The following is a 16,731-nucleotide window of genomic DNA, read 5'->3' as shown; positions in this document are numbered from 1 at the left end:
CCATCTTGTTGATTTATTGTCTTAATAAACAAATTCAGTACTTCTGTACCGTATGTTGAATGTATATATCCGTCTTGTGTCTTATCTTTCCATTCCAACAATAATTTACTGAAAAATATGGCATATTTTAGAGATGGTTTGAATTGCGATTAATTACGATTCATGAATTTTTAAGCTGTAATTAACTCGATTAAATATTTTAATCGTTTGACAGCCCTAGTATATTTATAATCACTCTTTACCTAAAAAAAAAAAAATGTTTTATCCGATTACTCGATTAATCGATAGAATTTTCAGTCAAATACTCAGTTACTAAAATATTCGATAGCTGTAGCACTAATCTCAACTGACATAGCAATGGGTTTCTCTTCAATTGGAGACACAGCAAAAAATGTTAAGGGAGGGGGTATTCCAATTTTTCACGGTATGGTTCCAAGCACTGAATTCTGTATAACATGGCATGATGTTTGTAGGACTCACCAGCTATGTTGACTGAGGAGATGAACGCAGCGAGCACAGCCAGCGTCTCTGCCGTGCTTGTTGGGGTGTAGCCACCTCCCATTAGGGCAAGACCACCAACGGCAGTCAGACCTAGAGAAGGCGGACATTTTGAAGATGAGGTTTTTCTTTCATGAAACATAAATTTAATCTTGCTGAAGATGTCCGGAAAAAAAGGCACAACAAAACCAGCAATATACTGTAATTCTGCTTGTCCGATAGTGTTAGTCCACTGGTTCTTAACCTGGGTTGGACGTACCCCAAGTCAAAGGGGTTCGCGAAGGTAAAGAAATGCAGAGCCCTATTTTCGTACTGTGATTGAATCGAGGCAAAGTGTCTTTTTAGACCAGTTTTGGACTGATTTGCTCACAATTTACAGGCTTAATCCAATTCTTTTAACTGCTAAACATCAATGTAATGGGAGGAGGAACTGGTTTGCTCAGTGGAATGTGTCCAGTGCAGATTCTTGACTCTTGACACTTTGTCCAATGCAGATTCTTGACTCTTGACAAGATGATGATGCTGGAACCTTTGTTTTGTGCCGTTCCAGTGAGATTTACAAAGATGACCGCCTGAAGAAAACATCAAAATTCCCTTAGTCCTTGATTATATAGAGCTGCATATCAGGCAAAGGCACTGGGGAGATGGCTGTGGTTAAATCTTCAATAAATGCACGAGTTTACATTGAAATTTTAGACAGCTTTCTTATCCCTTCAGTTGAAAATATGTTTGGGGATAATGAAATCATTTTCCAAGATGACAACGCATCATGGCATCACGTATCAAAACTGTTAAAGCATTCCTTGGAGAAAGACTCATCCAGTCAATACCATGGCCTGCAAATAGCCCAGATCTCAACCCGATTGAAAACCTGTGGTGGAAATTGAAAAAAATGGTCCACAGCAAGGCTCCTACAAGGATGATCTGGCAACTGCAATCAAAGACAGTTGGCACCAAATTGATGAAGAATTATTCTTCAGGTAGTCATCTTTGTAAATCTCACTGGAACAGCACCAAGCAAACGTTCCAGCATCATCACCTTGTCAAGATTCAAGAATCTATATTAGACTAGGTGTCAAAAGTCAAGAATCTGCATTGGACAATGTTTTTGATTGATTTCTTCTAGTGTTTCTGAATGCTAATGCTAATTCATTATTTTTTTCAAGCTTTTTATCAGAGTTTGTTCTACATGATAAAATGTCTGAGTGAGTGCTTGTCTGAGACTGGTGATTCCATACTTTTTGCTAGGGGTTGTACATTTCAAACTACATTTACTTTGGCTTGAACCTAAATTTGCTACAAACTTTCAGCGAAGGCAAATTCCATCTGGGTTTGCTCCAGATTATAAATGGTACATATGTAAACTGTATACATTGAACAGAGAAAATTTAATTTTCCTTTAGGCGCTCAATTTTGTCGAGTCTTGTAATTTTACAAAGAATCAAAGGGTTGAAAACAAAAAAGCCAAATCCCCGAGGTGTATATAAGACGAGTGAAGATGTGAACATAAAAGCAGTACAGGCCTTGTGGGTAATAAAACTTTTAAAGGACGTGAAAAGTGTCCGTGTTCGTTCCCACCGAGGCCTCACTCTGATGTCTGGGGAAGCAGCGTGCGTGACTAAATGAGCAAGAGACCACCCTGACCCCCAAAGATCACCGATGGTGTGTTACTTCCTACCTCAGCGTGGGTCGTCGGGGTGATCAAAGCAGCAAGAACACACACATGCACTTACCTCCCCGACCTTTGGACCCCGTTGTGTTAAGCAGCAGTCAACAACAGGGACATGATCTTTTAAGGTTTTATTTGGACTAAAGGAGTAGAGATAGGAGATAGTAGACTTTTTTTGTCTAATAAATGGAACTTCCCTTAGAAAGTACAATATTCAATGCCAATATTCAATTCTATTCACACATATTCTATGTGCAATACTTATTTACGTGCAATAATAATCTGCAATATTCAATGCCTTCACTGTCAACTGCTGCTACTTCACTTCAATTGTTTGCACTGCCTGAACATAGAACTACCTCATGCATACAGTGCCCTCCATAATTATTGGCACCCCTGAAAAAGATGTGTTTTTCAGCTTCTAATATTTTAATTCAAATAACATGGGACCTTAATGGAAAAAAAGAGAAAAATCCAACCTTCAATACAAGTGCATTCATTCAGTGGGGAAAAAATCCCACATAAAGAAAAAAATGTGTGTCACAATTATTAGCACCCCTGGTGTTAATACTTTGTATAACCCCCTTTGGCCAACAAAACAAGGTCTGGGGACTGAGATGGCCATGGGAGGAGCTTGATTTTGTGTCTGGTGAACCATTTCTGTGTAGATTTGGCCATATGTTTAGGGTCATTGTCTTTCTGAAAGACCCAGTGACGACCCATCTTCAGCTTTCGGGCAGAGGGCAACATATGTTGATTTAAAATGTCCTGGTATTTCAAAGCATTCATGATGCCATGCACCCTAACAAGGTTCCTAGGGCCTTTGGAAGCGAAACAGCCCCACAGCATCACTGACCCACCCCCATACTTCACAGTGGGTATGAGGTGCTTTTCAGCATGCGCATCTTTCGTGGCACGCCAGACCCACTTAGAGTGTCTGTTGCCAAAAAGCTCAATCTTGGTCTTATCTGACCAAAGCACACGGTCCCAGTTGAAGTCTGGGACCGTGTGTATTTTTGTGTGAGACCAAGAACCTTGTTAGGGTGCATGGCATCATGAATGCTTTGAAATACCAGGACATTTTAAATCAAAATCTGTAGCCCTCTGCCCGAAAGCTGAAGATGGGTCGTCACTGGGTCTTTCAGCAAGACAATGACTCTAAACATATGGCCAAATCTATACAGAAATGGTTCACCAGACACAACAAATTTTGCAGCTTAACGTAGGGCCCCGTGTGAGAAAGATGGGTCTCCCTCAGAGGTCACGGGTCTTGCAGCAGGACAAGGACCCAAAACACACTTCAAAAAGCACTAGAAAATGGTTTGAGAGAAAGCACTTCCAAAGTGGCCAGCAATGAGTCCAGACCTGAATCCCATAGAACACCTGTTACAAGATCTGAAAAAGGCTCCCTTCAAATTTCAGAGACCTGGAGCAGTTGGCCAAAGAAGAATGGTGTAAAATTCCAGGAGAGCATTGTAAGAAACTCATTGATGGATACCGGAAGCGGTTGTTCGCAGTTATTTTGTCTAAAGGTTGTGCTAGCAAGTATTAAGTTGAGGGTGCCAATACATTTGTCCGGCCCATTTTTGGAGTTTTGTGTAAAATGATAATGATTTTTTTTTCCATTCTCTTTTGTGTTTTTTCATTGCAAGCAAAATAAATGAAGATATTACTATAAAGCAATTGTAATGGCGTACCGCACTCAGGCTCAGAAGTTGCGCTAGACTTTTTCGTTGTCTGTCATTTTGACTGACAGGGTCATAAAAATCCGGTCATAATCTATTTTTACCCGTCACTTAAATTTTTAAAATGATAATGACATTGTGGTGACCCTTTGTTTGGCATAATTCACCTTCCGTATTTGTGTGTCCATTTGGCCGAGCGCGTTAGCAGCTACGACACAGTCACGTGACAGAGACACTTAAGAGCCACGTGCGTTCCGGTGTATGTTCACTATCCTCTTCCCCTCACTATCCACTCGCTCTCGTTATATGATTGGCCGAAGAGTCAAAATGCTCTCCTGTGAAATGCCTGTTTAAAAATGTTCCCGTTGTTACTTCTTGCGTTCGCTTAAAAGTGCCCATTTAAAAAGGAAAAGCGATGGATGATACTACACACAGAGCGTATTATTAACAAATGTTAAAGTTGTATAATCATATAGCGAGAATAAGGAACGTCACTGACAAGCGCAGGCCCCTGCGAGGGGATAGTGAGGGGAATAGGATAGTGCGCCTACACTACACCTGTAGCGCCTACGCCGGCTTGAATAGAGAGTTCACAGAGAGCTGCAGAGCTACAGCGGCTGGACACTGTATTCAAGCTAACAAGACTCTTAACATTGCATACCGCATCAACATATTCAATAGTATTTAGTTTTCATTCATTTTAAATTAATACTCTGTCCGAACAAGCTTAACAGAGAATCCACACCGTGCCATCACACATCAAGCAGATGAATATGTTAACTTTTTCTCCGCAGTGACAAAAACAGCTGACTGCGGCCCCAGTAGGTAGGCTACATTATGGAACAATGAAATTAACAGTTCACCTGCTGTGGCCTGAACGGAGTCTTACACCTTCCTCCTGGTGCGCATGGACTTGAATTGCGTGCCCGCTTGTGCAGTCCCTGTTTTTTCACCTCTTTTATCAACACCATCGTCGTTTTGGGGCTTTTTGAAGAAACTTCGGACACTCAGTTGCCTTGACATTTTTCAGAGTAAGGCCAACGACGTCATGCATCAAGAGAGACAATAGCTAATTAATGTGCTCACTCGCCACCCTGTGGTCTGGGGTGTGAATTGCAACCTGTCAAAATGACAGGTGGACTTCAGTTTTTTCCGTCACAGTTTTAAAAAATCGGTCAACGACGGAAAATATTCGGTTAACGCGACCCCTGACTCAGGCTATTTTTAGACCGTGACGTCGCATCGTAAAGCGGAAGTAAAGCCGAAGTGGGACATTATAGACCCGCCCTCGCATAGACCCAACGTAAAAAGTGCTACTTTTCTCCGGTAATCTTTCAAAAACGAACATGCCGATCACGCATTGCTTTTTTGGAACTTGCAGAAACGACTCTAGACATTACGACACATGAAGGATATTTTCTTCATACGTTTCCGGAAACCAAAAACTCGAGAGGAAAAAATGTGAAAACCGAATCAACGTGCGCGGACTTTAACACCAGCTCGGCGAATCCATTCACGTTTCATATGCAGTAAACATTATGTTGGGTTGGCATGGTCTTTCAGAGGACAAAGAGGTAAGCCATTTTTATATTTTTAACTTATTTTTTTAGCGTAACGTTGTGCCGTACTGCTTCTGTCTGACAATGAATGACCTGAAAAGAATTACAATGGTATCTGACTGCCACTGTTACCGTTTCTGTTATATATACAGTGGGGAGAACAAGTATTTGATACACTGCCAATCGGAAAACCCATTGACAGTGTATCAAATACTTGTTCTCCCCACTGTATATATATAAAAAAACAACTTTAGTAAGGGGGAAGAGTAAATAAATTATAGGATTAAGATGTGTTATCAATGAAAAAAATTAAAAGTGTTCGTTGGCTGTCACTGAGTAGCATTTGCGATCGCTACACAAAGCTAACTAAATTACCCCCAAGAACGGTAAGAGACGTAGGACAACCACAGGATATATAAGAAAGACAGGGCTGATGGTAAAGGATAGCTTGTTGAAACAGGAGAATGTCATTGTCAGTCGCGTCGATAAAAAAGCTAAAGCTATGCTTAGGTTGGCTCGTTTTTTTCGTCTTTTTCAGCCTTCGACACTAAAGCCATCTCTTTAACTGAACATTTTTATGTTCTTCCACATCTTTGCCAGTGAATTTGGCACCAGGCACATCATTTTCGTAAAGAATTGGTAGGTTTAGCTCTGTAAACATCTCCTTCGTACACGATTTCCATTCATTTCCTATTAGGGACAAACGGTGGCTTGTCCTTACTTAGCAACAGTAGCTAATGTCATGAATATTAATGAGCGGAAGTGACGTGTTGCTTGCCGTACGCCATTGCAATCATTTTCTGGGAGAAACTGAGCATTATCTGACAGAATTGCAGGGGTGCCAATACTTTTGGCTACTGGTGTATATACCGTAGATATCACTTTCAGACAGCTTCTGACAGATTAAAATATGCTGTCCGAGTCTGACCATAGTGTAATTCATGAAGATCATGAATTAAGGCAGCACCATATTCGAGCATGACAATACCATACATATTGCATGTATGCCAATAAATACAACAGCACACAACTAACCTGAGATGGCATTGGTCACAGACATGAGTGGTGAGTGAAGTGCTGGGGTAACTCCCCAAACGGTGTGGTATCCCACAATGCCCGCCAGGCCGAAGGTGGTGACCATCTGTGTGAAGGCCGCGTTGGGAGCCGCGAGACCCAAACCCAACAATGTTCCGAGCCCTGATGAAGGAATTGCACATGAAAAATTAAAATGTAAAAAAGAGCCCCCGATTTAAACTACTAATATTTGTTTGCTTGTTAATGATTCTATGTTGAGCAGAAGAGAACATTTGCCTATAACCAGAAGTGGGTAGAGTAGCCAAAAACTTTATTCAACGGTAGTGTTACTTCTAAATAATATTACTCAAGGAAAAGTAGTCATCCATAAATTTACTCAAGTACACGTAAAAAAGTATTCATAGAAAATAATACTCAAGTATTGAGTCATAGACTTCATAATGTATTGACGGCTCAGATCGGTCATGCACTGCTCCTCGCATTCAAGTAGGGGGCAGCCCACAACAAGAGGAGCTATAGACCCTACCCACCGACGTCACAAAATCACATGATCGCTGTATTGTTCCGCCCCCTTGTCTGTCATTTTGTGTCTGTATTATCAATGGTCTCAATTGATCGAGCAATTTATAATGCATTTCATGGAAGACCCGTTGCTTTCGGATGCCGTAAACTCACTCGATGCGTTGCATAAAAGGTGTTATGTGGAAAAGCTTCAGTTTATCCATTCGCCAGATCCATATTTGATGCCTAAATCGATGTTTTTCGACCCGCTGTCTTCGCCGTATTTCCCTGACATCTGCTAGCTACCCTGATATTTAAAACTATCTTGTCCACACAAAATCAGCCTATTCTCACGAAAGTTTGAAAAACTTTAAGAGCTTGGAGGCTTATAAATACTTCGTTGCTGGTTGGGTGAAACAGGTCCTCGTCCACGAAAATTCGGCAGGAATCTATCTTGTGCTTGGAAAGGTGAGTTACGAAATTTTCATTTCAAAATCTTTTGTTCTTGCTAACATCCACTGTCAAGTCTAATGTATTTCATGTCATTTGTCAATGGAGCTAGGGCTTTTAATGTTTTTATGGTTTAGCGATAGCACTCTCACTACATACATACGTGTATGTTGTCGGCGATTAGCCTAGCAATGATCTTAATTGTGGTTGTCAGCCCAAAACCCTCTAAATATATATTAAATGCATCTTACCAGATATAAAATGACTACTACATAATCTGTGGTAATCGTTTGGAGCCCAGTTTTCTCGTCGAATTGCAGCAGCCCATCTCGCTCTCTCATCTCTGGGTCTCTCGGAATCCGGTAGAACTTCAAGTCTCTCCGTCTATCTTCTCTGTTATTGCAACCGCCACACACGCCTTCACCATTTTGATTATTAATGTTAACGAGCAGAAAAACACGCCGTAAATAGGAGGAATGTACGTAGCCGTAACAGGTAAAGACGATGTGTTGACGGACAATTGGGCGGCACCAGTCAGGAGGGCGGAGTTGTGACGTCACGTGGGTAGGGTCTATTCACAAACACACGCACGCAGCGATCCAACACTGGATTTTTGCTGAAAAAGTAAGCTGCACCGTATACAAACAGGAAGGATTGTCTCAGGAGTGATTTGTTCTAGGATTCAAGGTAATTATTATATTTTTCGTACCATGCACGCATTTTGAAACGTTGCGGAAAAAAAATCAATGGGAGAAATTAGCCGCTACTGCATTGGCATTATAGTTCGCAATAAATGCTAACTGGACGGTTTTTTGCTTTTGACCAAGAATCAAGACTGTTTTACGTCCATATCTATAAAGAATTCGGGGATTTAGGCATTTATTCAAAAGAATTTTCACTGGAAAAGCTCTGTTTACATCAGGCGGCCGCTAGCTACATTCACCAACAGACTTGCATTGTACTTTGACATACGAACTTAAAATAATTTTCGGACCGCAGCTGTCCTCATGGCATTATGGGATATTTACACCAAAAGATATTAACCGGTAACACTTTATTTGACAGCAGCATCATAAGACTGTCATAAGACCAAATGAACCACCATGAAGCTTTGAACCAATTTTTCTGGAAAGCTTCATTGCTTCAAGAAGCTTCATTTGGCCATCATTGCAATCTTGGAGAGACAGTCAACCTCTGCTGCCACCTGCGGTCAACACTATTGTCGTCCAACATGCCTCCTCGCATGCATTGCAGCATTACAGATCAGAATTCATGTTCTGAGTTTTTTTTTTTTATATATTATTATTCCTTCAGTTACTGTTCTAGTTGTTTCATTAATTCCTAGGTATGGTATTTGGTAACACTTAATTTGACTGTGGTGCCATAAGACCATTATAATTATGACATGACACTGCCATGAGCATTAATGAATGCTTATGACAGACATCATTTTGTGTCATCCGGCAAATTAACTCACTTTTGAATGGATGTAAAAGATCCCAGCTGGACATAAATGGAGTAAGTGACATAATTTGCAGATGATACTTAATAACATTCATCATAAGCGTTCATTAATGCCCATGATAGTCTCATGTCATAATTATGACGGTCCTATGGCAGTCTTATGACGCCGCAGTCAAATAAAGTCAGGGTTTCCCCTACATTGAAAAAGATTGTGGCGCACCGCCACACCAAAATAAAAGCTGCCAAGCCGCCACGGCTTGCAAAAGAGATTGTTTTTTTAAACGCCGTTTCAAATTAGCAGCAGCCTAGTGTGAAGGGTTCAGCGGCAACCTATTCATTGTGTATTGTAATGTCCGTAACTACGCGCGGCCCCCTTCATAAATCATCTGACTGGGGAGCTGTGACGAAGAAGGAAGCGAGAAGGAGACCGGGCGAGATAGCGGTCGCATGTCGCTGCATCCCGTTGTTATTTTGTTATCGTTTTTCTTTATTATTGTTGCCACAATAAAGTGGGTAAGCCAATACAGACTCCTCTCCTTCTTCCCCCCATCTGGGGCATTACAATATTTTGGATCGGACTTTTCGGCGAAAGTGAGTGGTGGATGGCTGTCTTGGACAGAACGGCAAGTGTGAATGAAATTGCAACGAGAGGCGGGACCCAAAATAGAGCTTTGCTCCATTTTCAGAGCGCCGTCACGCTACCGTCAACAACGCATTCAATAGCAGAGGAGATGGCATACTTAAATCTGTGCTATCAGGTTGTTTCGGCCCAATCACGGCTTGATTAATGCTCTTTTTTTTCCCCAGTTTTGAGAGCTCTGGGACACTCGGAAAATGGCTCTCATACCTCTACTTGCTAAGCTAAATGGTACCTTGATGTGTATTTGTGTGGAAATGTAGTTCAAAAACAACAACAACAAAAAAACTATCAATTTGTGCTTTTTTGGTCAAATACTGCTCTTTCAACATTTTGGGTTGCTGACCCCTGGGTAACTTCGACAGCCCCAAGTCGTACTATTTCTACTAGAAAAAAGTCGTATTATTACGTAGGGTATCATAGCTGGAATCAGATACGTAAAATGTTTCAAATATATCTTTTTTATGGTTCTTCTTGGGGGAAAAAAACATGAAAAAAATATCTCTGTGGCATGACATGGTGAGGCTGTCCGACTCCGAATCAGCCCACTACCAAAGCTTAAACAAATCCTCAGGGAAACCTTGCGTTTGTTCACAAATCTACTGAAGTAAAAAGTATGGCGTGATAAAACTACTCTAAGAAGTACATTTTTCTCAAAAAGTTACTCAAGTAAATGTAACGCATTACCCACCTCTGCTTATAATTAGGGCTGGAGCTATCGAATATTTTAGTAGTCGATTAATCAACGGACTAGTTAGTTCGAATAATCGAGTAATCGGATAAGGAACATGAAAAATTAAAATAACTGAGCGGAACCTCGAACGGGATTTTAAAAAGTAAATAAATAAATGAGGATCTATGTACAGCAAAAGAACAATTGGCTAATTTACATGGAAAAATTTCGCTAGCTTAAATGCTACAAAATGCTTAAGTTTTTTTTGTTTTGTTTTTTTTTTACAATTCTATTAACAAAAGGTTCAGACACATATTCCCACAAAAATGCCTCAATATAGCTATAAACTAAATTATGAATGCATTAAAAAACATTAGCTCAAACAAAATATAGCTTACGTTGCGCTTAACAAGGAGCAGTTGGATTCATCCATATCAAAGAGGCAGATCAGAGGGCAGTGTATCCACCCTAATTAATAAAACTAAACCAGTTCAATGCCACTTTAATTAAACGAATACTCGAAGCAACAAAATTTAATTCGAATATTTTTTCTAATCGATTACTCGAGTTAACCGATTAATCGTTGCAGCACTACTTATAATATCGTTTTTCCTGAGTGTGGGATAATCATTTTTTGGCTAAACACTAACAACCTACCATTATTTTAATAGTGGTCGTTATGGTGGCTTTCCTAATTTCCCATCGGCAACTGTCGAGCCCCCCCGCCGTTCAACAATGCATGGCAGTTTATTATTTGGAATGACTCAAATTACACATCCACGCTAATGAGCAGTTAAGCAGCGCCTGGCGAGTTGTCGGCGCACACTTAAAGAGCGCCTAACGATAGCGGCAATACGGCGGTGGCAGTTGAGTCAACAATGTGCGATTTGCAATTAAATGCATGTGGCGCCGTTACCCAACGGCCTGTGTGGCACCATGGGGAGCCGTGGCGACGGTGTCACTTCAAACGAACACTCGGGGCGACACCAGTTTTATACTGCGCACTTCCTGACACTAAGAGGGTGCCCGTTTTTGGGTGTGAGTATGCGTGCGCTCGCTTTAATCTGCCTGTGACACTTAGCACCTCCCGTGCACATTCCGGCACTGAACTAAAAGAGCTGATGATTAACCTCAACCTTGTAGGAGACCCCGGCATCCCTAAAGTTGACCCATGAGTCCAATGAGGACAATTAAAGCAAAATTAAGTCCAGAAGGGAGCCCATGTTGAGACATATGGACTTCCCTCACACTTGAATGACACATTAAGTAAACCGACCTCCAGTGTACATGCTAGCAGATGTTAGCGTCGCCCTGAAGGGAGAGATTTGGGTCTTCTCGGCCTCCAGCTCCTTGACAGATTTGGGCTTCGGAGGAGCGGCGGTAGGCATATTGTTTGGCTGGGGAGCTGGGAAGAGGTTCTTTCCATTCTGAAAATACAAATAAAGAAAAAAGTGAGGGAAAGTAGGATGAAAAAATGGGGTAGGATTGAGGGCAAGTTAAGCTAAAAGACATTACGCGCAATGACTTTCACCTGAAGGGATACTAATCTAAAATCTTTGTAACATTAGACAAAAACATCAAAGTAGGCAAACTAATGGTACACATGATACAATGAGTAATATCTGTTTTTGATGCACCATTTGTAAGATATGCAACATGTAAGTAAATACAGGAAAAACAGTCAACTGTAGATCATTTGTTCACTGGAAAGAAATTAATTGGCCCTGGTCAAAATCTGGTTTTAAAAAAAAAAAAAAAATTCCCAACAATATGATGATAATGGATGACAAAGTGTATTTGAACAAAAATATGCTATTCATCAGCTAAGCCATGAAAGGCAATGTAGCAGAGGTCAATGCGTTCGTCCAAAGCCTCTAATTTTCACTCCCTGGCCTCAACATTAGGGACTAGTTCATCTACAGTGGTATGAAAAAGTATCTGAACTTTTTGGAATTTCTCACATTTCCGCATAAAATCACCATCAAATGTGATCCGAGCTTTGTCAAAACCACACAGATGGAAAAAACAGTGTCTGCTCTAACTAAAACCACCCAAACATCAATAGCTTTTCATATTTTAATGAGGATAGTATGCAAACAATGACAGATGGGGGAGAAATAAGTAACTGAACCATCACATTTAATATTTTGTGGCCCCCCTCTTTGGCAGCAATAACTTCAACCAGACACTTCCTGTAGCTGCAGATCAGTCTGGCACTTTGATAAGGACTAATCTTGGCACATTCCTCTCTACAAAACTGCTGTCAGATTCCTGGGATGTCTGGCATGAATCGCTGTCTTAAAATCATGCCACAGCATCTCAATGGGGTTCAAGTCTGCACTTTGACTTGGCCACTCCAGAATGTGTATTTTGTTCTTCTGAAACCATTCTGAAGTCTATTTACTTCTGTGTTTTGGATCATCGTCTTGTTGCAGCATCCATCGTCTTTTTGGATTCAACTGTCTCTCAGGTTTTACTGAAAAACATTCCTGATAAACTTCTGAATTAATTCTTCCATTAATGATTGCAAGTTGTCCAGGCCCCGAAGGAGTAAAACAGCCCCAAATCATGATGCTCCCTCCACCATGCTTCACGGTGGGGATGAGGTCTTGATGTTGGTGAGCTGTTCCATTTTTCCTCCACACATGACGCTGTGTGTTACTCCCAAACAATTCAACTTTGGTTTCTTCAGTCCACAAAATATTTTGCCAAAACTTCTGTGGACTGTCCAAGTGCCTTTTTGCAAACATTAAACTAGCAACAATGTTTTTTAGACAGCAGTGGCTCCCTCCGTGGAGACCTCCCATTAACACCATTCTTGGCCATAGTTTGACATATAGTTTATGTGTGCAGAGATATTGGACTGTGCCAATGATTTCTGTAAGTCTTTAGCAGACACTCTAGGGTTCTTTTTTACATCTCTGAGTATTCTGCACTGAACTCTTGGCGTCATCTTTGGTCAACGGCCACTCCTTGGGAGAGAAGCAACAGTGCCAAACTCTCTCCATTTGTAGACAACTTCTCTGACTGTCGATTGATAAACATCCAGACTTTTAGAGATGGTTTTGTATCCTTTCCCAACTTTATACAAATCAACAATCCTTGATCGCAGGTCTTCAAACAGCTCTTTTGACCGAGCCATGACAAACATCAGACAATGCTTCTCATCAAGACCATTCATAAAAGGTGTGTGTTTTATAGTGGGCAGGGCAGCTTTCAACCACTCATCAGTGATTGGGCACACACCAGACTTAAATTGTTTGGTAAAAATTGGTTTCAATTGCTCTTTAGGGTCATGTCCAGACGTAGCAGGATATTTGGCAAAAAGAAGAAATTTTTTTACGGTTCGGCCTATCATCCACACGCACATGCACATTTAAACAAGGGTTCTTAAGAACAGCGGGGAAAGTGAAGAAATGCGAATTCTGCGTTTGTAGCACCATCATGTGGACACTGATAATCGAAGATTTAACTGGAAACGTCACTGACTGCGATAAAGTTTGTCCTCACGTCACACATGAGACCAATGTTTAAATTTGGAGTAAATTGGACAGGCGCTTTGTTGCTTCCATTTTTTTTTTTTTTTTTACAAACTCTTGCTGTGCCTCTTATTGAAGAATGATATTATGGACAACTATTTTATTGTTATAAATGTACTTAAAATGAATGAAAGTGGTTGGCTGTGGAAGTCCCCCCCCCCCCCACAAACGTGCAGGTGTGGACGCAATTATTTTTTCCCAATGTATTAGGGCAGGATCCTTGGTTTAAAAAAGAAAAAAAACTGCTAGATGTGGACATGGCCTATGTCTCCTTAGGCAGAGGGTTCACTGACTTATTTTTCCCTTTTCTGTCATTGCTTACATGCTATCCTTATTAGAACATGGAAAACCTATAAATGGGTGGTTTTAGTTAAAGCAGTTTTTTCATCTGTGTGATTCTGACAAGGATCAGATCACATTTGATGATGATTTTATGCAGAAATGTGAGAAATTCCAAAAGGTTCAGATACTTTTTCATACCACTGTAATGTTGCCCTAAAATATACATCTACATAAATATTCAAATAAAATTCTCTGGAAATGGATTTTTGTTAACAAGCATGATCTTATAAATGGTTTCAAAGTAGGTTATGCCACTTGTACTTTTGTTTTATGTGGTGCACGTTATGACAAAGCGTTAAATCTTGTAATTTGTACAAAGACAATAAAGGCTTTCTATTCTATTCTGTTACCGTAAACAAGATCATCCTCTTACTCTTTTGTTTAAAATGGGTTCAATTTCCAGTGGTAGAGACTATAGGTCATCTTATTTTGTTTCCAATACAATGTTGCAAAGACAAGACTGGGTACGATAGGTATTGCTGTGCTAATATACGATACTGGTCTGTAAATCCATCCATTCATCACATTTTCTATGGTGCTTTTCCTATAGACCCTACCCACGTGACGTCACAACTCCGCTCTCCTGAATGGTACCGCCCAATTGTCCGTCAAAACATAGTGTTAACCTGTTACGGCTACGTACATTCCTCCTATTTACGGCGTGTTTTTCTGCTCCTTAACATTAATAATCAAAATGGTGAAGGCGTGTGTGGCTGTTGGTTGCACTAACAGAGAAGATGGAAGGAGAGACTTGAAGTTTTACCGTATTCCGAGGGATCCAAAGAGGAGAGCGAAATGGACGGCTGCAATTCGACGTGAAAACTGGGCACCAAAAAAATCACCACAGACTATGTAGTAGTCATTTTATATCCGGTAAGATGCATTTAAGATATACTTAGAGGGTTTTGGGCTGACAAATAACCACAATTAAGATAATTGCTAGGCTAATCGCCGACAACATACACGTATGTATGTAGTGAGAGTGCTATCGCTAAACCATATAAACATTAAAAGCCTTAACTCCATTGACAAACGACATGAAATACATTAGACTTGACAGTGGATGTTAGCAATAACAAAAGATTTTGAATTGAAAATTTCGTAACTCACCTTTCCAAGCACAAAATAGATTCCTGCCGAATTTTCGTGGACGAGGACCTGTTTCACCCAACCAGCAACGAAGTATTTATAAGCCTCCAAGCTCTTGAAGTTTTTCAAATTTTCGTGAGAATAGGCTGATTTTGTGTGGACAAGATAATTGTAAATATCAGCGTAGCAGATGTCAGGCAGACAGGGCGAAGACAGTGGATCGAAAAACATCGATTTGGGCATCAAATATGGATCTGGCGACTGTATAGAACGAAGCTTTTCCACATAACGCCTTTTATGCAACACATCCAGTGAGTTTACGGCATCAGAAAGCACCGGGTCTTTCATGAAATGCATTTTAAATTCCTCGATCAATTGAAACCAATGCTAATACAGAGACAAAATGACGGACAAGTGGGCGGAACCATACAGCGAGCACGTGGTTTTGTGACGTCGGTGGGTAGGGTCAATTGGGGGTTGCAAGTTACACACTGTATCCGTCACCTATAGATTAGAGGGCACAACATTTCACATTCAAACCTATGGAAAACTTACACAGCTGAGTTCACTGAAGACAAGGTATAAATTCTTCTGTGAACCCAACATGCATGTTTTTGGAAAGTGGTACGATGCTAAACTACATGGATAAAAACTGTATTAATCTTACCTTAACTGTGAGGCCAACATACTGATCAATAGGATACCATGCAGCTGTATTTTTATAAGTAACAAAACAGTTTTTAAAAAACTACAATAGTAAGATTAAAATACAAAAGCTTTTCTATTATACAATATGGATAACTGACGGAAAACATGCATTGAAACATGTTGTGAGGCTGACCCCTAGTGACCAAAAGAGGAAGACACAAGGTGAGTTGAGCCAAACTATTAAACCCGTTTTTGTTTTTTTCCAAACAAAAATTTCTCCAAGAAAATAATAATCCTGTCTCAATTCTTGTACTGAGAAATTAACCCCTTCAGACCCGCATTTTCTCTGCAGGGCAAATTTAAAAAATGTTCTAAAAATCTTCGATGATTTTTACTCAAACACCAGAACAAAGTAATTATTTGGTCGGGGATATTTCTTGCTTTTATTGGTGATTTTGAATATGAATGTTTTTTTCATGAGAAATGAGCACTTTACGTTATCCTTTTTGAAGTTGTGTTTGGTCAGCCATTTTCAAAGCAAAGAGGGCGTGCCAAACCTCATGATTTGATTTTGATGGGTAAAGTTTCATCCAATTATCTCCCAAAAGTGGCAATAGAACTAATTTCAGTGTATTTATTGGTTTAGGGAAGCGAACGCATCATGTCCTTCAGCAACATAATTAGTTCTGAAGGGGATGAATCTCAGCCTATTTAATTGAACTTATGACTTTGTTTAATAAATGGAGACAGGGTGACTTTAAAAGTTAACTGTACCTAGAAGTAAACATACGAGGAGAACGGAGTTTATTCAACATGGCTCGCGCGAGACAGACTGTTGTCAATGTCTCGCGTCAATGTGTTTTAGCTCATTTAAAACTGAATTTACCGCGGATTGGAACATATTCTCGGCTGTCCCGTTCGCCATGCGTGTTGTTGTAGAGA

The 16,731-nt window shown here is 40.4% G+C and overlaps 1 protein-coding gene across 1 annotated transcript in view; it reads right to left on the bottom strand.

Annotated features, from left to right (window-relative positions):
• Positions 1-16,731, bottom strand: part of nnt (nicotinamide nucleotide transhydrogenase) — a 75,759-nt gene that overhangs the window by 44,325 nt on the left and 14,703 nt on the right. Inside the window, exons 10-12 of the mRNA XM_057819021.1 lie at positions 11,448-11,598; positions 6,447-6,608; positions 481-591 (exon numbers count right to left, since the gene is read on the bottom strand). Coding sequence (XP_057675004.1) covers positions 481-591; positions 6,447-6,608; positions 11,448-11,598 — 424 coding nt within the window. The remainder of the gene's footprint in view (positions 1-480; positions 592-6,446; positions 6,609-11,447; positions 11,599-16,731) is intronic.

This window comes from Corythoichthys intestinalis, chromosome 17, assembly GCF_030265065.1.
Source record: "Corythoichthys intestinalis isolate RoL2023-P3 chromosome 17, ASM3026506v1, whole genome shotgun sequence".
NCBI lineage: Eukaryota > Metazoa > Chordata > Actinopteri > Syngnathiformes > Syngnathidae > Corythoichthys > Corythoichthys intestinalis.
The sequence above is the reverse complement of the archived record's forward strand: the minus strand, read 5'-3'. Positions and strand labels throughout refer to the sequence as shown.